This window comes from Cyprinus carpio, chromosome A2 (assembly GCF_018340385.1).
Source record: "Cyprinus carpio isolate SPL01 chromosome A2, ASM1834038v1, whole genome shotgun sequence".
Lineage (NCBI taxonomy): Eukaryota > Metazoa > Chordata > Actinopteri > Cypriniformes > Cyprinidae > Cyprinus > Cyprinus carpio.
Genome location: NC_056573.1, coordinates 16,194,579 through 16,221,975, shown reverse-complemented (window position 1 = coordinate 16,221,975; position 27,397 = coordinate 16,194,579). Strand labels below are relative to the sequence as shown.

The 27,397-nt window shown below is 38.1% G+C and overlaps 2 protein-coding genes and 1 long non-coding RNA gene across 5 annotated transcripts in view; all 3 read right to left on the bottom strand.

Moving 5' to 3' along the window:
• The window catches only part of LOC109086975 (sodium- and chloride-dependent glycine transporter 1-like), a 55,019-nt gene extending 40,370 nt beyond the window's left edge, over positions 1–14,649 (bottom strand). Inside the window, exons 1-2 of one of the 3 annotated variants that reach the window (XM_042775807.1) lie at positions 14,496–14,649; positions 4,557–4,813 (exon numbers count right to left, since the gene is read on the bottom strand). In XM_042775807.1, coding sequence (XP_042631741.1) covers positions 4,557–4,586 — 30 coding nt within the window. In that variant the 5' untranslated portion in view covers positions 4,587–4,813; positions 14,496–14,649. Of the gene's footprint in view, positions 1–4,556; positions 4,814–6,729; positions 6,813–13,737; positions 13,860–14,495 lie in introns of those variants that run through there. The other 2 variants (XM_042775810.1, XM_042775814.1) reach the window with 2 other exon arrangements.
• A 1,740-nt stretch (positions 14,650–16,389) lies between these two features.
• On the bottom strand, positions 16,390–18,699 carry LOC109105866 (Krueppel-like factor 4). Its single transcript, XM_042775794.1, has 3 exons — positions 18,532–18,699; positions 17,018–17,999; positions 16,390–16,904 (listed from the first exon to the last, which is right to left on the bottom strand). The coding sequence occupies exons 1-3, from the start codon at positions 18,616–18,618 to the stop codon at positions 16,729–16,731; spliced, it is 1,245 nt and encodes a 414-aa protein (XP_042631728.1). The 5' UTR covers positions 18,619–18,699; the 3' UTR covers positions 16,390–16,728.
• A 2,378-nt stretch (positions 18,700–21,077) lies between these two features.
• Positions 21,078–27,180, bottom strand: LOC122148628. The gene is made up of 3 exons (XR_006162523.1): positions 24,109–27,180; positions 23,126–23,207; positions 21,078–23,031 (listed from the first exon to the last, which is right to left on the bottom strand). It is a non-coding gene; the product is annotated as an uncharacterized LOC122148628 (long non-coding RNA).
• Positions 27,181–27,397: the final 217 nt, after the last annotated feature.

Below are 27,397 nucleotides of genomic sequence, written 5' to 3'. Positions count from 1 at the left end.
AAAGACTTTGAGGGACTTCAATTCAACTGTCAAAAATAATATTAATAAAAGAAGATTTAGGAAGCCAGGTGGGTGGAACACAATGCTAAACTACGGTCCATAATTTCAGCTAGCGAGGAGAAAAAGTGGCTCTTTGTTGGTCAGTATTTGTGTTTAGCCTGGGTAGAATGGGTACCTCCACATATAAAGGCAAGAGGAAGAAACACAGAAAAACGCAATTTTCAGCCTGAGTGGTTACTTCAAATGAAATCTAAAGGCTGAGGCTCAATGGGCCCTTTTAGTGGAGGAGAGTGTTTTTTAAAGGAATCGCAGCAGTGGACGTGTTTGGCATTTGGTGGCCCTTGTCCTCCAATTGTTCATACTCCATGGTGGCTGCCTTCTCTGTAGGCTCGGTATGCTCCACAGACAGTACAGTCTGGACCTCAAACATAGACAGAAATCATGTTTGACTTCCCCTTTGCTCAACCACATCTGTTCCCAAGCCCCTGAAGGCACTACGGTTGCACAGCTACAAAGATGTGTACGGTGTAGTTAATGTGAGTGAGTGACAGTTCAATATGTTCCTTACATAAGTGCTGCAGACCTAGACATGGCTTTGAACTTGATGCTCATCACCTATTAAGAATGGCATTTTTTAAATATCGCATCGGCCAATAGGTTTTCCTGCTTGGCCGAAGCGATCGAGGTGGGACTTTTATTTTGACGGCACTGAGAGCGGCAGCATGTTCGCTGTTGTTGTTAACAGTTCTGTCTAATACGGATAGACGTCTGTAGAACGGTTAACAAATGAATTAAAATGTATAAAAAAAATTATTATAACGATTGCTTTTATATTATTAGTAATAGAAAGGCAAACATTCTAATACTTTCTTGTTTGGCATCAGCATTCAGCAAATACGCATTTATATAATTTAAACTAATCTTTGAATGACAAAGAACATTTAATTTCACAAACCATGCAAACTTACTCAGATCCACTTGTGAGATCTTATGAAGTGTGCATTTGTATCCTGCATGACTGCGTGTTCTCTGTGTGACTAGGAATGCACGATAAATATCGGCACAATATTAATGCGCATCTCGTCAGTAAAGCCGGTTCTGTAATTAGCGGTAAATCTCTATACGTGCATGCTTTCACCTGGAGCAGCATTTACTACACAGAGCCGTTGTTCACTGACAAGCAAAATATGATCATGGTTTTGCGCAGCTTGTCAGTGAATAACGGCTCTGTGTAGTAAACACTGCTCCACGTGAAAGCATGCACGCATTTGCGGTTACCATGGCAACAAGAACGATGATTTTTGGTTTTATTTGTGTTAAAACGATGACTAATTTTCAAGAATATTAGATTCATTGGTGGTGGTGAAATTATTACTGACATTAAAACACATTATGAATTTCAAAAGCCAAAAAAAAAAAAGTTTCACAGAATTATGAATGTGCCTGAAAGTGATGCACGGGCTTCTTTTTCTTTCTCTTTTTCTTTTCTAGGTGCCCTATTGCTGATGTCTTTTACCGGGTACAGTTGTCCATCAATTATGATCATTTGCATTCAGCAGCAAACAAGAGATGTGAGCGGGCGCAGATGGGGGAATGATGCGTCACGTTTTTTTTTTTTAACAACTGTGATGGTGCCCCTGGGGAGTTGGTGCCCTATGGAAACCTCATACTCTGCGTATAGGGAGCGGCGGTACTGTATAGGCTCTACCAAATGCTAGTAAGTGGTGTGTTAAAGGGACAGTTCACTAAAAATGCACAATTTCACTACTCTTAGGTTGTTCCTAAACTGTACCACTATGTCTCTTCTATGAAACTGAAGAAATTTTGAGTAAAGTCTCAGTATTTATTTTTTTTTTCATACAATGGAGGTCAATGTGCTCAAATGTTGTTGGGTTCCAGATGTTCTTCAAAAGTCATACAGGTTTGGAACAATATGAGTAAATGATGACAATTTTCATTTTTGAGTGCATAATCCCTTTAAATTATGTTATTTATACCGGTCACCATGTTCTGGCTAAAATCCAATGCAGTGTTGGAAACGGTCTTAATATTTATGTCTAATGTATATTACAGAAATAGCAAGAGTAGCATGGTAGTGTGCTATTTCAAAGAGGTTATTCTTCACAGAAAGGGCGATCCCAAAATGCATTGCTTCAAGTTTCAGGAAAATATTAATGGATTGAAAATAATTACAATAATCATGTTAAATACTGAAATGTACAGGCAAAATAGTTGTCTAATTAAAGATGTACCATTTCACCCAATATACATGAGTTTGCTATGTATTTTTGTGCTCATTAAAACTAATTTATCATAACCTTAGCAGAATAGCAACATGTATTAGAACACAGAACTCTACTGTGTCTCATGCACTTCACATGAGGAGCACTGCTTATGAGGTGCACATTACTTACCAATAACCAGCTGCTGGTTTTGTGAAGATGTGAAGTATTTCAAATCAATCACTTTTTTTCCATTTTAAATGTAAGTTAGAGGTTCCATTTTAGCTGATTTAGAATGTCATGTGACAGTGAAACAGCTCACTAAGGTCCTTAGACCTTCAGAATAACAGAAAGAAAATGTATCTATGTAATTTACTGTTGCTTGTTTTGTTTAATGCTAATTAATTGACCTTTGCTTTGACATGTTTGAGAGCCCACAAAGCGAAAGTGAAAACCTGCAGCAGCAGCCAAGCATCCTGAGGGACAACGGGATCCAAAATTTGTTTCCGTTTAATTTCCACTTCACAGACAGCAGCACACATTAACAACCCTTGGGAAAGGGTGGAGAGCTGCCAGTGGGACAGAAGAAGCAGCGAGTACGGCAAAGGGTCATCACAGCTCCATCAACAGTTCCTCCGCAACGGCTTCTGAATGTCTGACAGCTCCAGCTTTAATTCCTCTCATGTCATTCTACTCGTCTCTAATTATGTTTTGGGTTACCACAACGCTTACATTCTCTACTGTCACTGTCAGAGGGTAACAATGGGCTTTACACTGTCAGTATCTTATTGTCAACACGTCAGGATATTCTTAAAGCAGAACAGCTTCTGTCAGAGACAAAGAGGACTTAACGCCATTCAAAGCACTAAAGCAAGCTTTATGCCTTTGAAAAGTATACAAAACCATCTATCATGGTACTTCCACTTGGTCAGATATTGTACATTAAGCGAAACTATTCAAAACTGTCCAATGAGGTGCAATCTGCAAAAGTCATTTAGATGACTGATGTGTAAACAAATGTGCCAGTTAAAATCTTCTTTCCTTTCCTGAGAGCAAACCAAACCTCTATACTGCCCACAACATTGTGAACAACACATTGATGCCACTGACCACCAAAGCCACATCTCACCACAAAAAAAAAAAAAAAAAAAAAAACGGGGTAAGGTGCTGAAAAAGTCTAAAAGGCACAATGTTCATGCAACTCTCTGTGGAGGGGGCAAAGCAATCTGGCAAAATAATGAAAAATCTAAATAAAATAAGATTTTTAAGATTAATTTTTTTGAAAAAAATAAAATAAAATAAAATCATATCCTATGAAAAATAATGGCAAATTTACTATACATGTGATTTAAACATCAAATAAGATATATTCCATCTGCAAGATGCTCATTCACAAAAATAAATACACCTGTTTAGATGTACAAAATGTACAGGACACAGTACAAGGCTAAAAGTACAAGACAATACAGTTAGAAGGACACAGAGATACACAGGACAGGAGCCATAATATTACAACCACTGTAACCAATCATATGAGGGGAGGATAAAGGTGGGGATGGACCACAAATGTTTATTTACTATAGGACCCCTGCAACAGTTTTCCTTAGCTTTATGACCTATTTACAACACATTCCTCATATGGGCTTCCATATCCATTCTATATAACCGTGATTCTGAAAGGCTTTTGGGACAGAATTTAGGAGGGATTATGTTGTAAATAGTCCTACTGTGGAATATTGTAATCCTTATTTCTGATATTATTGAATTATATTTAAAATTGTACCAGAACGCTCTGTCATAATTCTCAATTTATGTAATCAAGTGACACAGCTTCTTACAACACAAAATAGCCATGAGGGTTCATAAATTGACAAAACATTGTGAAAAGTGCTATTTTTCTTCCCAAAATTATACCACATCCTCTGTTAAATTCATCCAATTTCTTTATATCCTGCTAATCATTAGTTAAAGGTATCTATGAGCTGTCAGGGCATTTCATACTACTCCTGCGAGTCTTTCTTATAAAAGCTTTAAGTAAGAAAAAACCCTGTAATTCGGTTTAAGTTCTAATAATTTCTTCTAGTTCCACTCTTTGAAACAATTAAGGTTTTTCAAACTGTGGCCTGATCCAAAGTGCTTTGACCTGCTTGAGTACTAACTTTTAATCAGACAATAAAAAATGCCAGGTCATGTTACTAAGAAATACACATAATACAAGATTAAAGAACTTTCAAAAATATCTAATCTTAAAATATAGCTGTGAAAACCTGGGCATGGAGAAAAAGGAAACATTTATATAAAAGTAAAAAAAAAATGCAAGTCTGAGTGACTCACCAATATGCCAGAAAATTGTTTTTCCGCCATGCTTTTGAAGCTCTCTTCAGCGTGGGTCCCCTTTTCGGAAGGATGCCCGTCCTGGCCTCTCTCTGTGCTCTCTGGAACTCGTCTTGAGCTGCTGGGGTATCTGTCTTAGTTTCTGGTGCAAACTGCTTCTCCCTCATTCGTTTCCTCTCTCTGCTAGTTGGAACGTTGGGCTGAGGTGGCGTCTCTGCTTTGTGCTAATTCTGCATTAATCCAGGAACTTTTCTATGCTGTGAAAGGAACATGTGACAGGGAGAAGGAGGGAGGGAGAGGGGGAAAAGCAGCTATTAGCCCCCAAACGTGTTGTTCTCTCTCTAAAACAATCATTTCAAAACCGCTGATTACACTGCCCATGTGCTGGCTGGGAGTGTGGCTGGAGTTTATGTTGGACTTTAAAGTCTGATATTATGATTATTCCGAGAAGTGATGCAGAGGATGCTTAAATTGTAACCTAAGATGAGAAGACTTAGTATTTTCAGCAAATAGCTTAAACAAAGGGTTAGAGTACAGATGGGTAAAGAACATAAGCTTCTAGAAAAACACAATGATTTACCATTGTTATCTACATCAGCTTACAAACTGTTATAGTACACATTCTGGATTGGTTAGACACTATGAAAACATCCCACATTCAATCCTTCTGTTTTACTACACCAATATTCAAAATCCAGCACATGGACAAATTATTAGAATTTTTAGATTCTGCACTAGTACTTGTAATGCAGAAATCCAAAGTTTCTTGTACTTCTTCACTATACCAGATATTGTCAGTTTAAGGCAAGACCAAGACTCAAGTAACAGTTCACCAACTGGAGCCTCATAAATCACTCTAATGTTGTTGTGAAGCACTCATCCTGACCAAGTGAACATGCATCCATATTTCAGTGGAAAATTACTGCTATGGTTCTGTTAATGAGAACAAGAAACTAGGAACATTAAACAAACAAGGTACCCAAATAGAATAACAATTTAACAAACAAAAAAGGAACAGATAAAGCTTTGGCAAAAGTAGGTTAAGAGACAAGTGTAATATTCCTCAACCCCTCAAACCTTTTCATAAAAAGATGTTTTTAATTACAAAAAGCAGCAAGATAAGATATGAGATAAACAGAGCAAACTCTCTGAACCGATGACTCCCTTATCAGTATTTAGTTGTCTATTGCATCACACAAAACATGTGCACTTTACTGAATGAGCTGTGGGCTATCTATAGAAAAATACAACTGTGACCAATTAGCTCTTTAGAAATGAAAGTCTCCAGGAAGGTCAGGCAGCAAAAACAGTAAAAATTAATAATTATTACAAATTATTTTTGTTCTAAATGGTTAGTTTCTGAAACAATTACCTAAAAAATAATTATTACATTTAATTATTTAAAAAAGCCATATTGGAAAAAGCATAGTTCTGTAAAATAACTATCACTTTATTTATTACTTCCAGTTCACAAAAGAATACTTTCTACCACCTACTAATAAAAACATAAGCGTAACCAAACAATCGCTTTACTATGAATTCATTAATGAACTCAAAACAGAAACTAGATATCTGCTAGCGAAATGGATTGGTCACATTAAACATGATTGTAATTTATGAAAGCATAATTACACATATAGAGCTGCGATAAACTGAAGGATCAAGTCTAGTGGCAACAGCCCTTGTTAGCAAATCTCAAGATGCTTGTTATCCTAAGTTAGGAATTTTTGTTTTAAAAAAACTATCATTTTAAAATATGTATTGGTTTTAATCTATTAAAATATAAACAGGACTGATCACTGTGGAGCATGACTTTAAAAAATATTAGCTCTCATTTCACACTAGCTGTGGTGGGTCACATCTCTCTCAACCCAGCAGATCCATCTCGGGCACAATGTAGATGAACGATTCTAGAACTGGCACAACTATAGTTTCCCTCTTATGTTTTAATAAATTATTCATATTTTCATAATTGCAGTTAGTATCAAATAATTATGTTTAAGATGTAAAGCGTTTCAAGGCTTGACTCCTGGAAAAGTATCTTGAGCCTGCAATTGTTGCAAAGTTAATGAGTGTTTCGCCCTTTGGAATGCCCCTAATATAAATGGCATCAGAAGACAATGCAATGTTCCAGAAACCCAGTTGGATGTGGTGGTAGAAGTTGGGAAGTCACCTTGCAGATGCTGCTTTGAAATGGCTGATGAAGTGACTACACTCCAAAGCTGTGGCAGGTCATAGGTTGGCTCTCATTATCTGTGACGGGTGGAAAACAAGGCTTAAACTGACACTGAGTTTCCTTGACATACACAACCCCTGGCTAACCACATAGGTGTCTTACCTAGCTTGGACTGACCAGCCAAGGAGAACACAAGTCTAGAAAACCATAACAAAATAATAAAAAAACATTTAAATTAATTGAAGCTGAAGTTAATACTCATGTCAAATGAAAATAAAAAAGACTGCCACCATCATTGCAGACATGACTTCGAGAGAAAAAAAAAGAAAAAAAAAAACTCCCATTATTAAACTGATTTCAGCAAACCATGGCAACCAAAAAATAAATTTAATTAATTTGTATTTAACAGTAAATGTCATCTGACACACTAAACACAAATGAAACAGGAGCATAACACAATGTACTGCACCTGCTCAACTCCACCCAACAGAGATAACACAGAGCTCCACAACACTGCAGTGCCTCCCATAACATTGGATGTGTGACCTCGTATGTATTAGTAGAAATGCTGAATAGGCTATGAAATTGAGACTCAACAAACCAATAAATTATTCTTCAAAAAACCATTGTAAGATTTTGCTAATAAGGATCAGGATGTGTGCTCTGTTAAAGGGATACTCCACCCCAAAATAGAAATTTTGCAATTAATCACTTACCCCCATGTTGTTCCAAACCCGAAAAAAGCTTCATTCATCTTCGGAACACAATTTATATTCTGGATGAAAACCGGGAGGCTTGAGACTGTTCCATAGACTCCCAAGTAAATAGCAGTGTCAGGGTTCAGGAAAGTATGAAAAGCATCGTTCAGAATAGTCCATCTGCCATCAGTGATTCAACCGTAACGTTATGAAGCGACAAGAATACATTTTGTAATCACCGATGGCAGATGGACTTTTCTGACAATGCTTTTCATACTTTCCTGGACCTTGACGCTGTTATTTATTCGGCAGTCTACGGGACAGTCACAAGTCTCCCTGGTTTCATCCAAAATATCTTAAATTGTGTTCCCGAAGACAAACAAAGCATTTATGTGTTTGGAACGACATGGGGGTAAGTGGTTAATGACAAAATTTTCATTTTGGGGTGGAGTAATCCTCTAAAGTATTCTACAGCAGTTTTCTATGATTCATCCAGTAACTGACAGACACTTTAAAAGTAGCATTTGTTCATATCTTATCATTAAGTGACATTGTTGGAACTTGCTACGAAACATTGATAGCAATAAAGTAGATGATTAACAGTAGGGGCATTTTGTCTAGTTCCTAAAACCACCAAAGAGAAAGGGCACTTTTAGATAGTTACTCTCTATCTAAATTCATTAAAGGGTAAGACCACCGCAAAATGAAAATTTTGTCATTAATCACTTACCCCCATGTTGTTCCAAACCCGTAAAAGCTTTGTTTGTCTTCGGAACACAATTTAAGATATTTTGGATGAAAACCGGTAGACTGTCCCATAGACAAATAAATATCAGTGTCAAGGACCAGGAAAGTATGAAAAGCATCGTCAGAACACTCCATCTGCCATCAGTGATTCAACCGTACTGTTATGAAGCAACGAGAATACTTTTTGTACACAAAGAAAACAAAAATAATGACTTTATTCAACAATTCCTCTCCTCTGTGTCTCTCCAAATCAGTGTAGCACCATTTTGGCAATTGTGAGCAGTACGCAGATGGTGCATGTTCTTCTGTGTCAGCCAGTCAGATTTGTCAAAATGGCGCTACGCTGATTTGCTTATCAGTTAGGAACCTAGGTGTGCTATTTGATAGCAATCTTTCCTTAGAAAGCCACATTTCTAGCATTTGTAAAACTGCACTTTTCCTTTTCAAAAATATATCTAAATTACAGCCTATGCTCTCAATGTCAAATGCAGAAATGTTAATCCATGCATTTATGACCTCAAGGTTAGACTATTGTAATGCTCTATTGGGTGGTTGTTCTGCACGCTTAGTAAACAAACTCCAGCTAGTCCAAAATGCAGCAGCTAGAGTTCTTACTAGAACCAGGAAGTATGACCATATTGGCCCGGTCCTGTCAACAATGCACTGGCTCCCTATCAAACATTGTATAGATTTTAAAATCTTGCTTATTACTTATAAAGCCCTGAATGGTTTAGCACCTCAGTATTTGAATGAGCTCTTGTTACATTATAGTCCTCCACATCCGCTGCGTTCCCAAAACTCTGGTAATTTGATAATACCTAGAATATCAAAGTCAACTGCGGGTGGCAGATCCTTCTCCTATTTAGCGCCCAAACTCTGCAATAACCTACCTAACATTGTTCGGGAGGCAGACACACTCTTACAGTTTAAATCTAGATTAAAGACCTATCTCTTTAACCTGGCTTACACATAACACACTAATATGCTTCTAATATCCAAATCCGTTAAAGGATTTTTTTAGGCTGCATTAATTATTTAAACCGGAACCGCGAACACTTCCCATAACACCTGATGTACTTGCTACATCATTAAAAGAATGGCATCTACACTAATATTAGTCTGTTTCTCTCTTATTCCGAGGTCACCGTAGCCACCAGATCCAGTCTGTATCCAAGTCAGAGGGTCACTGCAGTCACCCGGATCCAGTACGTATCCAGTCCTGATGGTGGATCAGCACCTAGAAAGGACCTCTACAGCCCTGAAAGACAGCTGAGACCAGGACAACTACAGCCCCTGAGACAGATCCCCTGCAAAGACCTTGTGTCACAGTGTCTGGGTTGTGTTCCCTGGGTAACCACTAGATGTCCTCCTTCCCCACGGTGTCGGTCAATTCTTGAACTACATTCCCCACGATCCCTGTCTCCTCATTGCACTCAGCTGTCACTGGTTAGTAATCATTGCACTCAGTCAATTCCCCATTAGCGTTTGTCTCTCCCTGTGTATTTATACCCGGTCTGTCTTAGTATGTGTCACGGAGTCCTTGTTTATTCTCGTCCGTCTCTTGTCGTGCTCTAGCCTTGTGTCCTTGTTTGTTTATGTTTGGTATTGACCCCTGCCTGGACTGTTTATTCTTTGGATTGCCCTTAATAAAAGACATACTCGCATTTGGATCTCTCACCGTGTTTCCTTGTATCCCGGACGTGACAGAAGGACTCCGTCAATCTGAGATCCAGCGGTATGTCTGCTCATGTTTCCTCCCCAGCCCAGTTCCGGAGGCCAAGGCAGTGCCCGATGCCGAGGCGGTGCCCGATGCCGGTCCGGAGGCCGAGGCGGTTCCCGATGCCGATGCGGGGCCCGAGGCCGTTCCCGATGCGGTGCCCGATGCCGTTCCCGAGGTCGAGATGGTTCCCGATGCCGAGGCGGATGCCGATGCGGGGCCCGAGGCCGTTCCCGATGCGGTGCCCGAGGCGGTGTCCGATGCGGTGCCCGAGATGGTTCCCGAAGCCGAGGCGCTTCACGTCTCCACAGGCCGTCCAGAGCACCTTCACGTCTCCACAGGCCATCCAGAGCACCTTCGCATCTCCACAGGGTCCCCGGAATGGCAGGTTCCGTCCTGGCCGCTCAAATGGCGGGTTCCTCCCTGGCCGTCTGCGCAACTGGAACTGACTGATCCTCCGTGGCCACCTGAACTGCCTGGTCCCTCGTGGTCCCCTGAACTTTCGGGGCCACCCTGGCCCCCTGTTCTGACTGATGCACCTTGGCTGCCGGTGGAGCCATCGCTGCCTGTCCCTGTTCCCCTACATGGGCCTGTCCCTCCATCCCTCCCCCTGTTCTACCTCCACCAGTCCACCTCCCTCCTGGTCTCCGGGTTGTTGTTGTTGTTGTTTTTTTCCACTTCCTGTCCCTGACATCTTGGAGTGTCTGGTAGCCGCTCCGTAGAGGGGGGGTTATGTCACAGTGTCTGGGTTGTGTTCCCTGGATAACCACTAGATGTCCTCCTTCCCCACGGTGTCGGTCACTTCCTGAACTACATTCCCCACGATCCCTGTCTCCTCATTGCACTCAGCTGTCACTGGTTAGTAATCATTGCACTCAGTCAATTCCCCATTAGCGTTTGTCTCTCCCTGTGTATTTATACCCGGTCTGTCTTAGTATGTGTCACGGAGTCCTTGTTTATTCTCGTCCGTCTCTTGTCGTGCTCTAGCCTTGTGTCCTTGTTTGTTATGTTGGATATGTTTGGTATTGACCCCTGCCTGGACTGTTTATTCTTTGGATTGCCCTTAATAAAAGACGTACTCGCATTTGGATCTCTCACCGTGTTTGCTTGTATCCCGGACATGACACCTTGTCTCAGACGACCACTGGGACAAGACCACAGGAAACAGATGATTCTTCTGCACAATCTGACTTTGCTGCAGCCTGGAATTGAACTGCTGGTTTCGTCTGGTCAGAGGAGAACTGGCCCCCCGACTGAGCCTGGTTTCTCCCAAGGTTTGTTCTCCATTCTGTCACCAATGGAGTTTTGGTTCCTTGCCGCTGTCGCCTCTGGCTTGCTTAGTTGGGGACACTTCATTTACAGCGATGTTGTTGACTTGATTGCAAATAATTGCACAGATACTGTTTAAACTGAACTGAGCTGCATGATGACATCACTGAATTCAATGATGAACTGCCTTTAACTGTCATTTTGCATTGTTGACACACTGCTTTCCTAATTAATGTTGTTCGGTTGCTTTGACGCAATCTTTTTTGTTTAAAGCGCTATATAAATAAAGGTGACTTGACTTGACTTGATGTGGAGAGACACAGGGGAGAGGAATTGTTGAATAAAGTCATTATTTTTGTTTTCTTTGTGTACAAAAAGTATTCTCGTCGCTCCATAACGTTACGATTGAATCACCGATGGCAGATGGACTATTCTGACGATGCTTTTCATACTTTCCTGGACCTTGACACTGTTACTTACTTGGCAGTCTATGGGACAGTCTCAAATCTCCCTGTTTTCATCCAAAATATCTTAAATTGTGTTCTGAAGACGAATAAAGCTTTTACGGGTTTGGAACAACATGGGGGTAAGTGAATACTGACAAAATTTTCATTTTGGGATGGAGTATCCCTTTAACTTTAGGAAGTACAAGCATGACAGCACATCATGCAGAAAAAATAAAACAACAAAAACATTCCCAATTTCCACTCAGCCAGCACAGAAATATTGTTCTTACAGCCATTTAATCCCTTTTACTTTACACTGTGGACAAATGGTGGACAGTCTGTCTGGCCAGAAAATTCAAAGTTTTGATTTTCGGTCTGATGAAGGTGGCCATGCATGTGTGCACTAATTGTGAAAAATAAAACTACCTTCCCAGATTACATAAACATATAAAATATATCACAAATTTTATCAAAACTGAAGCAAAACAAATCCTTTAATGTTTTCTCACAGACTTTTAACCTCTACATTGTCCATTGGAAATGTAAATAATAATAATAATAAATAAATTCTGAAATATGGCCATAGCAAAAGGTTAAACAAATAAAAAGCAAATAAACTAAAAGTCCATTAAAGGACCACACTCTGGCACTTCTCCAGCTTGTGACATGGAATGTCAACACAGGACACTTTTTAATGAATTGGAGCTAAACCACACCATGTATGGTACAGAGTTTGTGGTTTGACAGTATGGTCACCTACCACATGGTTTGACACACCTTTGAGCTGCTCTGCTTTATCATAAATGATCTTGACATGTTTGTGAACAGATTTGGCCCACATGTGGCACTTTGTCTTCTCATCAATTTTTCAAAGGGCAAAAATTATCTCAGCATGCCCAACATGTTTAAACATGATGGATAAGTACATGCAAAGGAGGAGGGTCTTTTATTTGTTTACATACAGCCTCTCCCTGAATTTGTTTTTTAGGAAATTGAAAAGGCAGCTTAAACGTTTTACTTAGACCCTAATAGCAGAACGAAGCAACTGATTGTAGCATCAATGCAACCAGCAGATTCATGTATTTACAAAAGAACAATATACATTTTGTTAATAAAAGACTGGTCAAATGGTCAGATTCTTCTATCACCACTATATTTAAAAACAATGAGAAGAATATGGTTTCTTGTAATACATACCAGATCTTGAAGTATTATATAAGTGCCTGAAATAGCAAATCTTTCCAGTAATCTCCATTCGGTACCTTAAAAATACCAACCTCTACCTAGAATATGACAAGATTATAAATGAACGATAAAAAGAAAACTGAACATGTTAAAATAATAAAACTAAATATCTGCATCATTCAGGTTATTCCGGTTAAATAAAGTAGGGTACTATGATTACTAAGTACTAAACTCAAACTAAGAGAGATGTTCTAGACATATGACATCAAAACCACCTTACATAAGGTTAGGTTTCTAGTGTTTCTCATTTGTAAGTCACTTTGAATAAATGTAAATGTTATATGACACTGGGAAACCAAAAGTTGTGTGTAACAACTTTCTGTGACAATTTATAAGGCATTGATTCTTATGTTTGTACACAAAAAAGAATCACACTCAAAAATGTTGTACTGAATGTATGACTGTAGGTTACTGTAATTTCCTGAGAGTAATCTAATGTTTGTTATTCGATAAGACCATTTTTAGGTTCATCACCTGAACAATGAGTGTCTTAGCCTTAGGTAGTAATAGTCTCAATCAAAACTATTAAACGTATCGTAAAACCGCTCCGGTAATCTGACATTTAATTAAACTGAAATTGAAAATGTTATCAAATGATAAACCCAATGAACAGCTATTAAAGGATATAAAATTATTGTACAGCTTGTAGGGTGCAAAATGTATAAACATCATCACTGCTGACACTTCACCCGATGTTACTGACCTGAAACGAATAAAAAACAATAGTTCAACGTTTCTATTAAACAGTTACATTTCAAACAACTGATTATCTGTTACTCTTTAAAGATACGAATCTCTTCCTAGCGGTATGAAGGAACATACGGAAGAATCATTCGGCTGTAGGCTACACCTCGTCTAGTAGCCTATCTTATGCTCTTCTTACCATCGCTTGCTCCTCGGTGTTATGCAGAAGACAGCTGTCAAGTGGACCTGTTTTGAACACGAGCTTATTAAACTGACGGACATTTCTTTGTTAAACTTCCAATATTCAACGCTGTTCAGATGTGGCCCCGCCCCTTAACCGGAGTACCCCCTTACACACAAATGTGAATATAGTTTATATAGTTTTAAGATAGTTTCAAGGCTTTTCTTAAGTGGCTTCAGGATACAAAGTAGTGTTCTGGCTCAACGTACTGGTTCTTATCTGAAAACAAACCGTAAAAGGGGTGACACAAAAATTAGGCTAACTCTTAAATAATTTTGACCGACGTATGATAAGCTGAATAAAAATAAATTCAATCACCAAGTTCGGCAATGATGAACACGCCAGCCAGATCACTTTAGCAGAGGATCTGACTGAGAATAAGATTACCGAAAATTACCGGTAGTATTGAGCACGTGTGTTGCTGTTGTTGATGGATGGATGTTACCGGTAGACAAAGACCTATTGAGACCTAGACAAAGATTATTGAGTAACAGACTGCAAATAAAACTCCGGCCGTTTTATTAGCCTATTACTTTCTAAATCGGCTATTTTTGCTTCTGAATTATTTCAAATATGACACATGTAAAAAAAGAGGGCGAGGTGTGCTGCCAAAACCTTAAACATAATGCTCTGTCGCGTAGCAACACCGTATGTGAGCGTGGAATGAATATCATGGGTGAAATGAGGACATACGTTGACAGACACACATTCGTTACCTTTTATTCTCTAAATGATGCTGAAAGACGGTATAAGGAGGATATACCACCCGCTTCAGATGTTTTCACGCAGGGTTGCGCAGCGTAGCGGTGGGTTTAACAAATGCTAGCAATACAAAACAGGAGATTGTACTGAGTGATATGCTCGAGCTCTAACATGTAACGTTAAGGTGTTACATTATTTCCACTCTAATGAGAAAATGGCCCGAATACACAACTATATTAAATTGTTTCTTTCAAGAGGCAGAATGAAGAGTAGTCTAAATGGTTCTGCGTTTAATTCAGTAGTTAAGACTTAAATAAGCCTTAACCTAAATTATCTTGATATCATAGGCATATAACATCAGTGTGTGCATGATAGCCTGTAACCTTGCTCAAACATATAGAATAGCTAAACCTTTGTAGTCATGGGTCCCCCACTAATGTCAGTCATAAAATCTCTTTATGAAAAAGGAATCTGGTTATTAGCTTCAAAGGAACCTTGAAAAGGGGTGAATGTTGTGAGACCAAATCCCACAAAAAAGTCTGCATTGTCAAAGTTTAGCACATTCTGTCTGCATCATTATTTAGATCATTCAGTAGTCATAAGATAGTTCAGTAGTAACCTTAACATTTTAACAGTTATAGGACAGTGATAATTGGGAGCAGTAGGCCTTTAATTAATTTTAAAAACATTTTACTATAGCTCAAAGTTACATCAATATGATTTTAGTGCGTTTACATTTACAGTTTTATTTTGCTTAACAGTACCTCTGTACACTTAAAACATCTTTGTTAGTGTAGTGTGTGCGTGGCATTGCATCAGCAGGTGTAATATCAGACACAAACCATAGGAAAGACTGCCATCTCGTGGGAAAAAAAAAAATTATACTGTCAGATAAACTTTACCAAATTACTAATGCCTTGTCAAATCTAATCTACCAAGTTTCAGAAACTTCCCCGGCTCAGATTTTTTGAATTTGTTAATATTTTTAACAAACGTAAATAGTGGTGAAAGCCACTTTTGACATTGTATTTAAATATGTACTTGAATATGGAAAGTAATTATTCTTATATTCGAGATATGAAACTGAACAAAGCAAGGTGTTTTGATGTAGCGTGACTTCCTGCCAGCAGAGGGACACTGCACTAAGCTTTTTTTGCAACAGCCAGATAGTATATAAAGGCTGTTTTAATGAAGGAGGCCAGGGAAAAAAAAATATACATTAAATCAAATTAAATTAACAAATAAAGATAACATTTTTAAAAAATTACATGACATTAATACATTTAACAGCCTTGATTATTATGAATAGTTTTAGGTATTGGTGAAATTCTGGCTTTTGTGGGAGGAATATGAATAAGAACCACTGTTCCATTGGTTTGACCACCTGTATGAGATTCTGTGACTAAACTGCCTTCCTATTTTCAGACAGGAGAGGACGACATACTGTAGCTTTTCAAGTAACAGTTACATGATGCATAAGGGAAGGAAATCTGTCTTTGTGTTCTGAACAGTTTATTTTAACAACATTCGTGATAATTAATATTGCTGACAATGATGGTGATTTTACATAAGTTAAATACTTGATTTTAAAGTTTTTGTAGTAACAGTATAAGTAGTGGCTTAGGTAGCCTACAGTGTATTTTTAAATGGCCAAATATAAATATATGAAGAAGAAGTGTAGACCTTTTGATTTAACATTTCTATTATCAATTTATATGAAGCTTTAGGCTACTTATTTTGCCCAGTATGGAGTATTTGCTCCATTTATGGAGTAAAAATGATTTGTGCTGTAGCCTATGTTCTTTGTGTAGATCTTAGTTTTTAATACCTTTCAGAGTGGCAACTCACAATATTTAAAATAAAAAACTTGAAACAAAATGAGACAAGAAAATTAGACAAAAGGCTGAGTACAAAAAAAAGACAATGCTTTTAATTCTTGTGAAAATCCATGAAAAAAAATACTCCCTGACTTGATACAAATGCATAAATGGAGAATAAAAAAACATATATAGCCTATACAAAAGTATGGGTCCTGCCCCGTTTTTATACATCTGAGAAAGTACTATATAATTTACCTTCTAAATGAACAAGAATCTCATTCTATTAAATACTGTCATAATTTAAATCAAATGACATTATACTGCTATTCATATAACTGCTGTCCCAAAATAGGAATTATCTTAACAATATAAAATCCTCTGGTGGTTTAAAATAGATAAAGTCTTTTTTTTCCCTTTCTTTTTTAATTCACATGTGCCTCTTCATGTGCAGAGCCAGATGATCTGAGCGGGAGAAAGCTCTCTCGCACAGGTGGCACTGAAACGGCCTGTGTCCGGTGTGTTTCCTGTAGTGACGCGTCAACTCGTCCGACCTGGCGAACTTCCAGCCACAGCCTTCCCAACTGCAGTGGTAGGGCTTCTCACCTGTCAACAAGAAAGGAGGAAACGTTTATTATTGTGTACAAATTTTGGTTAAACGATTTATAGTGAGAAATTAAGTTAAAACAACATGTAGTCTGCAAAACTCCGAGACATACCTGTGTGTGTCCGCATGTGCGCTTTCAAATGGGAGCTTTTCGTGTACGTTTTCCCACATCCGGGGAATTCACAGCTGTGCGTCGCTGTCCGTTTTCTTGCCCATGACCTACGCCCTCGTTTTGGCTTGCTGTCTTCTGGGTTTAAAAATCCCAGGAGGGGTGAGGATGGTGGAGTCAACATCACACCTGGGATGGAAGGGTGATTTGCCCGCAGTGGCTCGCTAAACATGTTATAATGTCCGTGATAGTGTTGATGCTGGGCGTACTGAGGTGGAAAAGGCTCGCTATTCATGAACTGCTGTTGATGTGCAATATCAACATGATGGTGAGAGTTCACCTCTGTTAGGATGCAGTCTTTCCTCCCTAAAATGTCCCGAGGCACATCTTGTTGCACGTGATGCCCATAAGCCTGATGCTGCTGCATCACGCGCTGAGGTTCTTGTCCAAAATAATGACCCGCGTAGTCGTTTACCATCATGCAGGATTGCTCGTGGTTTTCACTTTTTATTTTGTATCCCACGTTATTAGAATTGGACACATGTGCCTGGTTTCGAGAGTTCAGAGCCCTTAGTTCAGTGTACTCCAGTCTGTCTAAGTGTCCTTTCAAACTATATTCATGAGAGTCGCCATGATAATTCATGTCCGGAGTAAACAACTCGGCTACCAGACTGTGCCCGGGACGTGCGTTAAAGTTGGTGCCACAATACGCGTTCGGCGACGGGTGACATCCATCGCTGTCGTACACTGTACTGCAGCTTTCTGGGGACTCCGGTAGAGAATAGGCCGGCGGCGGCTGCGCTGAGTTGTTGTCATTGTCAGACGTGAAGGAGTTAGACAGAATGAACTCTAGATCCAAAAACTTGGAAAGATCATCCTCGTCTCTGGCCAAAGGTGGAGATTCAACAATGCTGAACTCCACCTCGATGAGGGGTCTCACGTCTCCAACTGTAGCGCCTGTTTTAGTTGGGTCAACTTTCCAGTCCTGAAAAAAAAAAAAAAAATCGGGTAAGCCTTTCTTCAAATAATAAAGTCACAGTCATTCAAATGATTAAAACACATACTACACAGACGTGCTGTTTATAAAGATGTAGCATACTTGTAGAGTGCATGAATTAGCTACGTGTATAGTGTGTGAACTACATAGCCTAATGACTTTCGGGGAGGCAACTTTAAAATGTTTCACAATCTTAATTGATTTAACAAAAATGTAAAAATCCTACTATGTTCTTGAAATCTAAATATATAATTAAGCTATAAACAATGACATTAGCCTAGGCTATTTGTTTTGCTGATGTACAGTAGACTACGATAATAATTCTAACGAAAGCACTAGAACGATCTACTGTTTCCTCTTCATACGAACACGATTTGTATTTACCAATAACTTGTAACTCCCGTGATTAGTTAAACATATAAAAAACTTGGACATCCTGTATCATACCCTCATTATTCGCTCTCTGGGTGCTGCAAAATACATTTGAAATATACCTTAAATTTCGGCTAAATGAACTCACCCGAACAATTTCAGACTGCTTTTCGTCTAACATCTGGTTGGTTGCAAAAGTATTTATCGAAGGCAACATCGCATCTGCAAGAGCCATGTTGCAAATGTTAGGGAACTCAGAAGCTGTTCACTCTCATTCAGTCCGAGATACAAGGCGTCTCTAATACGTTTGACTGGCTACCTACCTGTCCCATTATAAGGAGGGTCTGAATGTCGCGGGGGCGTGCTCTCGTGACGTTTCTCACCTTGTTGTAGCCTATCAGGTGTTTACTCTGGCTACCCTTAACAACATGTAAACATTGTCAAAGCACAATTGATAATTTGGTCTTTAATTAACCGTATCTCCTTATCCCATTAAATTATAAAGACTGCTTAAATAAAGGATAAATTATACAGATTTAGAGACACTCTAAAATGTGCATACTGGACCTGCTGTTGTGTTTCCATTGCAAATATTTCATCATATAGGCTATTTAATGATAATTCAGTTCATATCATAGTCATATGATTCAACGACAAACAATCTCACATCCAGATATTTTACTTACATGTTAGTGCCATATCGGATTTGTAACTGTTGATTTTATTTTTACCCCCAAAATTCTTTCAGTTTCTGAATGCTGAGTGTAATCTGAGTTCTGAAGGGGGCGCCATAAACCCCCTGCTCAGTGAGACTTTTTGTAGTTTATTGAAGGGCCATTTTAAAAACATTAATTTGGTAAATTATGAAGAAAAAAACTGCTCAAAATAATCAGTATAAATTATTTATTATTTATAGGATCTATATTAAAGATGCGTGGTATATAATACTCGATGCAATAATGTCTAAAGAACAAACTAACATTTCCCAAGAGGAGAATAGTAACAACATGCTAAATTAATAATTTAAAATAAAACAAACATATTTTATAACATGGGACCACAAGTCTCCATAGACCAGCCACATTACTGTGAGTTTCACCTCTTCATTCGTATTAAAATGAACCTGATCGCAGGTATTAGTTTATCCAGATCGAACTCCTGCTTAATTTGCATTTGAACAACCAGCAGTAAAATCTCGGAGCCATCGAAACAACATGATAATCTCAATGTTCAACAATGCAGGTACATGCTTAATGATCTCTGAGTCAATAGACCTCCTCTTTCAGTTGATTAAAATGCAAATTAATGGCCTAATGCTCTCGGGCTTATGTTTAGAGACAAGGTGGGCAGCTTTAACCAAAAATCTCTATTCCACCTGATGCATAGGACGAGGCATTTAATATCCCAGACACAATTAAAACAATTTTTTTTTTTAAATTTCATAGCAGTATACTAACTATTTACAGAGAAACATGGAAACGTTTTGCACGTGCTGTTCTGTTCTGTGCGCGCAAACGAGCAGCTTTGCTCAATCTGATTCTGTCGGTTTATATAGTCCTGTTATTTTTACCCTTAGCCTACGTAATTCAGAGTCCGGTACAATCGCATTGTCTGGAGAGAGGTGGAAATGGAAATGGATAGAATTTCCTGAAATACAAAGGGTGTCCTTTTCCCTAGCGCAAGCAAAGTACAAGTGTATTTATTTAAATTGTAAAAATTTACAACTTAGACAGCAACAGACGTGCGAAATACCGAACCGAAATACTGTTTCTACTTCAGTGCAAATATATTATATACAAAATACAAATATTTATTATGCTTAATGTTTTATAATGCTACGTTTTAAAGCATCAAAGCTAAAGCTTATTATTTATAGGCACACCACGTTTATTTGAGCGCTATAAGTGATACCATTAAATCTTCCGATTTGCTTATATTTTCTCTATATTTCTTTATGTAATTTCCTATAGGCTATACATTTTATATTTTGCTTTGTCCTTGTGTATGAAAGTAACGGGAGTTTTCCCCCTTTGTTGTTTTCTAAACACAATTAAGGAGATTGCAGATTGGCAGACAGGACACCGTCTTCCCGGAGACATTCTGCTGTATTTACAAGATGCCTAATTTGAGTTTCAGTGTCCAGTTTAACTGATATTCGAGTACATGCCAAATACTTCATGAAAAAAAAATGTAAATAAATAAAGTACTAATGCACCAGGTATGTAGGAGACAGAAATAAATCTTCTAATATATTTTTTAAATCTCATACTAACTGATTTTTACCATAACGCTGGCAAAGGCATTTTGTTTAAGTGACTTTAATGTATTTCCTGTATAGTTTTACAATATCATATAGGGAAATCTTGCAATTTTTCCTCCTTAAAATGCCCCAGGCTATGAGTTGTGTTTACATGAACTTATTTACAATTTCCTTCTTGGTTTTTACAGTATTTCCCTGATAAAAAATTACACTGTATATGTCAGCTTTAAATATACCACTTTAATAGACCGCACAATATTTTATTCAAATTAAATGTTGGTTTAAACAAAATGGTAAACAGTAGCTGCATACAGGATAAAACATGCTACAGCCAGTTACATATTTATACATTTATACACACACACACACACACACACACACACACACACACACAGAGAGAGAGAGAGAGAGAGAGAGAGAGGAGAGAGAGAGAGAGAGAGAGAGAGAGAGAGAGAGAGAGAAATTGGCTTTTGGTTATATATTTAACAAAAAAATATAGTCATTAGTCATAATGAAATGAAGCTGTCTGAACAACACTTTTATTTATTTTCTAAATAAAAACATTTCATAATGTTTGTGTAAAACAAACCGATTGAGCAATAGATTAGTGAGTATTTAGTCTAAGGCATGCAAGCATTTTCTGTTGGATTTGTTGAAGATCAGATAAGGAAAATGTTGATTTTCTGAAGGAACACAATCCCAGAGTCTCCACCCTCACACACTTATGGCTTGTGAATAATACGTGATCTCTGTCAAGTATATATGTGCATGACGCAAATGTTTACACTTTCCTGTTCACATCTATATTTATATATATAGACCTTTACTGTATAATGGCTTCAACATGTTTTTTATTTATTTATTTATTTTTATTTTTACACTGACGCTTATCTTCAGTTCACATTACATGACTTTGATTGCACTGATACGTGTAAATAAGACTGGAGTGATACAAACACAATCAAGAAGAGCTGCAGTCATTTCTGCACTTTCTCATGGATGGACAATGAAACACTGACCCAACGGATTCCAACCTGAATTCATGCATACAGATCTATTTATCACTTCTGCATTGAAGACAAACAGGCAAGTTGTAGCAGCCCATCCTTAAAGCATGTTGAGAAGAAGTGCCCTTCAGGGTACACAGGTCCCTTCATCACTTGTTATAAAAACACACTTGTTATATCTCTCAGTTTCACTGTAAAATGTACTGACTAATGGCTGAGTCAGCCACTGCACACCCACAATCAATTGTTTCCATCAAAAAAAAAAAAAATCAGAAACTTCTGCCTGTGCTATAATTTTATGGCATCTGGCATATCCTTTCCCTTTCATTGTTCAGTGGTGTCTAAGTGCAGTTAATTACCTATCGCTCAGCGACTCAACCACCTAGATAAATTTGTGTGGACACAGGAGCAAATATTTGTGTCCACTGCACCGACCACCATCAGAGTCGTCCACTCGATCTTCCTGTGCTTGTCTAGCACACAAGAACGACAAAAGAACAAGTCCTTTCACTTCCACTGGACCATGATAAAGACCCGAGACCCATTGCAGGGTCTCAGACAAGACAAGGTACAGGTGAGGACAAAACCTCTGTTGACTCAAAGGTGGTCCGAATGGCCTTGGGGCCATTCAGCTCACACAGATGCTTGAGCTACTGTAGCATTGGTGTATGTAGAGGTAAACTCTTGTCAAGGTTGCACTGTATTTACTGTGGCTGATGGCCTAGATTGCCTTTCCCTCCGTTTGTCTTTCTGCACTGGCTTTTCACTCAGGCACTTTGATTTTCAATTACAATCTAATCTTAAGGCTCCAGAATAGTAATTATCCCCCATCACCCGAGCAGGAGGGGAAACCTACCGCTATCTAACATAAATACTTTCCCGTGTACTGAAAAAGCAACATCGAAACTGTACCTTTGCTAATTTATCAAATGAGAAACAGCACTTGGGCCATTAAGGGTGTGGACCAGGAATATGGATAATTATGGGGGAAGAAAGGAAAAATACGAAAACTGTGTGAAATGTGAAGACTGAAAACTGATATAATTATTTGTTTGTGTGATCATTTAAAGTAAATCCCAGACAATATTTTTTTTTTGTATGGCAATGGATGACAAAATGGCCTTTTCAATGTCATTTCAAATTGTGATTATTAGTTAAAATTTACTCAAGTCAAGAAAGTCATGAGATATAAAACTGTAGCACAGCAATAACATACTTTATATTCACATCTATATCAAACATTTTCCAACACAAATCCGCACAGTGAACTTCCAGTAGCTGTTCAGTTTCTCCCACTCACTGCTCCATGTCTCTCATCTCCCCTGGAGGCCTCTTTGTCTCCAAGTGTAATTGCTTCTGCCTGCTTTGGAGCAACTCTTGTCTGGGGGCACAAAACTTGTCTCTGTGAATGACTGCATGTGTCTGGGGTCAAAAGTCCACAAGAGAAACCGTTCCATACAGTCATGTGCTCTTACATGCAAGTGTGCCAAAAGTGTTTTCCTTTTTTTTTCTTTCCAAACTGAATTCCATGACACATCCGTACACCGCCATCAGGACCTGTATGTGCATGTCAAGGACAAATGTATTAGTAATTAAAATAATTGTATGAGCAATTTAAACAAATTTTGGTGTTTGAGACAGCTTAATCACATTATTCAGGTGACTTAAAATACTGTCATCATTTACTCACCTTCATGTCATTCCAACCTTTTTTTTCTTTTGCTGTATTTCTTTTCCTGTAGCTCAAGCAGAAGTGTAGGGTGCTAGCAACACCAAAGTCATGGGTTCGATTCCCAGGAAATCTAGAGACTGATTGGAAGTATACCTTGAATGCAATGTAAGTTGCTTTGAATAAAAGTGTCTTCCAAATGCACAAATCAAAACAGGACACAAAATAAGATATTGTAAAACATTTAAAAACTGATTTATGTTGTTTTGTTTGTTTTAGACCCCACTGACATGATGGTGAGTATATGATGACTGATAAAAAAAAAAAGAAAAAGTTTTCCTCTGACCTATTCTTTTAAGTATGCACAAAACTGAGGCTTTTAGTTTTTGTTGTGTATTTCACATAAGCTGTTTTGAAATGTTTTCCTGTGAAACTGAACAGCCAGGATACGATGAATTGGACATCAAATCTGGAAATCGCCCAGAAAAAACATTTTTATACAGAAAGAAATATCTATTGTCGTCACACATTCCATCGAACAATTAGCGAATGTAGTTGGTTCATGTGTCTTTATCCATTTGAGTGGCTGTTTTGTAAAACTGCAGTAGTTGTGACATCTGAATAAGAGGGAAAACACTCACCGCAGCTTAAAGAAATAACACCTGCCCATGAAACGACAGCCTTTGTCCATCTGCACATGGTGGGCCATGTTTTCATTCATCAGGGGTGACTTCTACTGTAAAGAATGTGGGAAAAGGCATTGGAGGGAAACCCATGCTATGAGCTCACCTGTCTGTGTAATGCCTTTCACTTCTGACAGACCTGCACTCCGCCATTGTCATTGCTCTCTCCTGGTCCATTCAGCCATTGACGTTAAATAAATGGAAAAATGGGAATAAATAGAAGTGCACAACATGATCTCTGAACGGTAAAGAGAGAACCTCTGATTACAGTGCAATGGGACAACCATAGTTTGTGCACAAAGTAAATAAATGCCATATTTCAGCAGCTACATCAGTGTCAGATATCGATCAGCTGCGTGATTACAGCCCTCGCACTTTCTGCTATTGTAACAGGTTGGGCTCAACAAGCCATAGCATTACACATAACATCTCTTGCAAGAGAAAAACAATGTTGCGTATTGTGTAACCAAAACATAGTGTCAATACCTGCAGGCTTTCAACCCAAAATACAATAGCACAACAGAAGACTCGCTGCACGTATGAAATAGACCTGCTATTGTGAATGCTGCTACTTGAGTTTCCCACACAATGTGTGCGGCACAGTCTCCGTAAGGTGACCCAACTGGGGCAGTTGAAGTAGGTTTTATTTGCTAGCACCCTGGAGGTCAATGAGAGAGAGAAAAAACATGTTTTTCAACAATTATTCATTTTTAAAAAGTCATCTGTTCTAAATCCTTTTACAATAAGTGACCTCTCTATAGGTAATAATGGCACAGTATGTCCTTTGGCTAAACCTGAACTGTATTGTATATAAAGAACCAAACAATGATGTGCTTGGGAGATCCCTGATATCATATTGCCATTTTACATTTAAAAGCCTCTGTGCACACAAGTTTGGTATAAATATCTTTACACCATTTAATAGCTTGAACACCCAGCCACCAGCATTGAGGCTGCATTCATTAATTCCTCCTTTGTTTACAGTGGAGAGTTCCTTGCAAATGATTTGTTGGATCAGACTCATTCGCGCTGATAAGCACTTAATGAGATTAAAAAGATATTAATTAGAATTACCAGGTTAATTAAGTAGAACTAATTAACCATTATCAGGCCGATAAGAGTGCGGTCATTAACGTATTTCACAGCCAAATATTTAAGGCAAATAGTTGCTATGGGATTTTTACACTTAGGTTTAGTCTAGTCCTGGGCTGGACTTACATGACAACTAACTAATCACTGCTGAAAAGTACCGCAAGCTGTGAGCAGCATGTTCAGACTCACAGAACCTTAAAATACTCTCCACAAATAAATCAAAGCAACTTATACAATTATCAGTGATTCATTCTGCAGTAAAAACGGCCAGATTACAAATGCAAATATTTTTTGACACGCCATTAACCAAGTAAAAGTTCCCTAGTCATTTCTGTAAGCGTTTCGTTTTGATTATGCACTTCTGTTTCACTCCTTTTGTGTGGAAATGCATTTTTCTTTTCCAATATGCTTTCTCATGACAAGCAGATATTCAGGAAAAGCCCTCTTCTGACGGTTAGCTTATTTTCTAAGCAGTCCTGGGTGTTTTCAGGCTTAAACAGGTGGAACTAGTCCTGCATTGGCTGATAGCAGTCAGGTCTTTGAGCTGCTAATAACTCTGAGAGACTACAGGGAGCCTAATGGTTGGTTCACACTCACCGTTGTTCCGTTCACACCTGACTGGACAAGACCAGGGCTGCTCTGTCAAATTATTTACTCACCCTCACATTGTTCCAAACCTGTATGACACAAAAGAAGGCATTTTGAAGAATGTTTTTGTCCATAAAATGAAAGCCAAAGATCCAAAACAACACTGAATTCTACTGACTTACATTGTATGGACAAAAACATTTAAATATTCTTTTGTGATCCACAGAAGAACATCAGTCATATCAGCTTGGAACAACATGAAGATGAGTAAATAAGTCAGATTTGTAGGAACTACTGTATCTTTTAAATTGTGCATTGCTCTAAAATTCTCTGAAGAATAAAATGGCAATGAAGAAAAGTATTATCTGGTATAATCATAATTATCACCATCAAGTAGTGATGGTAATGAAGTATAATCTAGCTGGAACAATCTCTATCTTCATTTTGCAATCATGCAAGCAATTAGCGAAATATCTGCTTCTAAAGCAGCACCGAAACCAAAAGAACAACAGTCACTGTGCAAATTCCCCAACAACATTATTCTGAACCTCAAATGGGAGTTTCTGCTTGGCACTAGTCATCTTCTCTTTTCCCTGTGTGATGTCAGTAAAGCCAAGCAGGATAAGCAGGATAAGACTACAGTGAGCAGAGAGAGAACTCCCTGGGAACAAAGCAGGACCATTATCTATGGGGGCAAAGGGTGGTCTTCAGGAATTCCTGAAAAGGACTAGTGCCAGGTCAGCCAGAAGCCACACCAACAATAATCTACTTTCAATTTGTCTGCTGAAGGAAAAAGAAGGAGAAGGGCTAAGCATATGTTTCTGTGGGTGGCATGGAGCTTGGGGACGAGCCCTCTCACGTTGCAGACTGAAATGAACCACCCTGTATTGCCTGAAGAGATCTACTGTCAGTGCGGGGAAGGACAAAGTCAGAAGCGAAAAATGAAAGAACGCAAGCATTATTAAGATATGTTGCATGTGTTTAGAACATGTGACACTTGAGTGGAACAGGGAAGAGGAATTTTCTCAGAGCTTATGTTAGTGATAAAAAAATGTCAGTAATGTAAACAATATAAACAATAGTGTTATTTTTAGCTTTTCTACAGCACCTATTTCAGACTAAGTGAAAAATTAAAAATAAAATAAAATAAAATAAAATAAAATAAAATAAAATAAAATAAAATAAAATAAAATAAAATAAAATGTCTTTAAACCAGCAGTTTGAGACGGCTGCCGAGTGGTACACAAATATTATGAGGAAATAAACTTGAATTTACATTATTTACATTATTGGCAAAATCTCCCTACAGGTAATAAAAACAATAAAGCGCATTTGTGGTGTTTGTAATACAAGTATTACTAATGCTATTTTTGTAAAATATACAAGAAAGAAATGTGTCTAATTATGTAACAAACCTTGAGGGAAGTTTAAATGCATATTCCACATTTAGTACACATATAAGTTATATTTTAATTAAAATTAATTAAATTCTAATTTTATTTTAGTTGAGAATTATGGGAGCTTGTAGTAAAAAAAAAAAAAAACAATATTAGGTTAGGGTTCATCAAACACGTCAGTGAAGACTTTTACATTATTACAAAAAAAATATTTCAAATAAATGAGAATGCTGAAAAAATGTCTCATCATTTCCACAAAAATATACAGCAGCACAACTCTTTCCAACATTGATAATGATGATAAATGTTTCTTGAGCA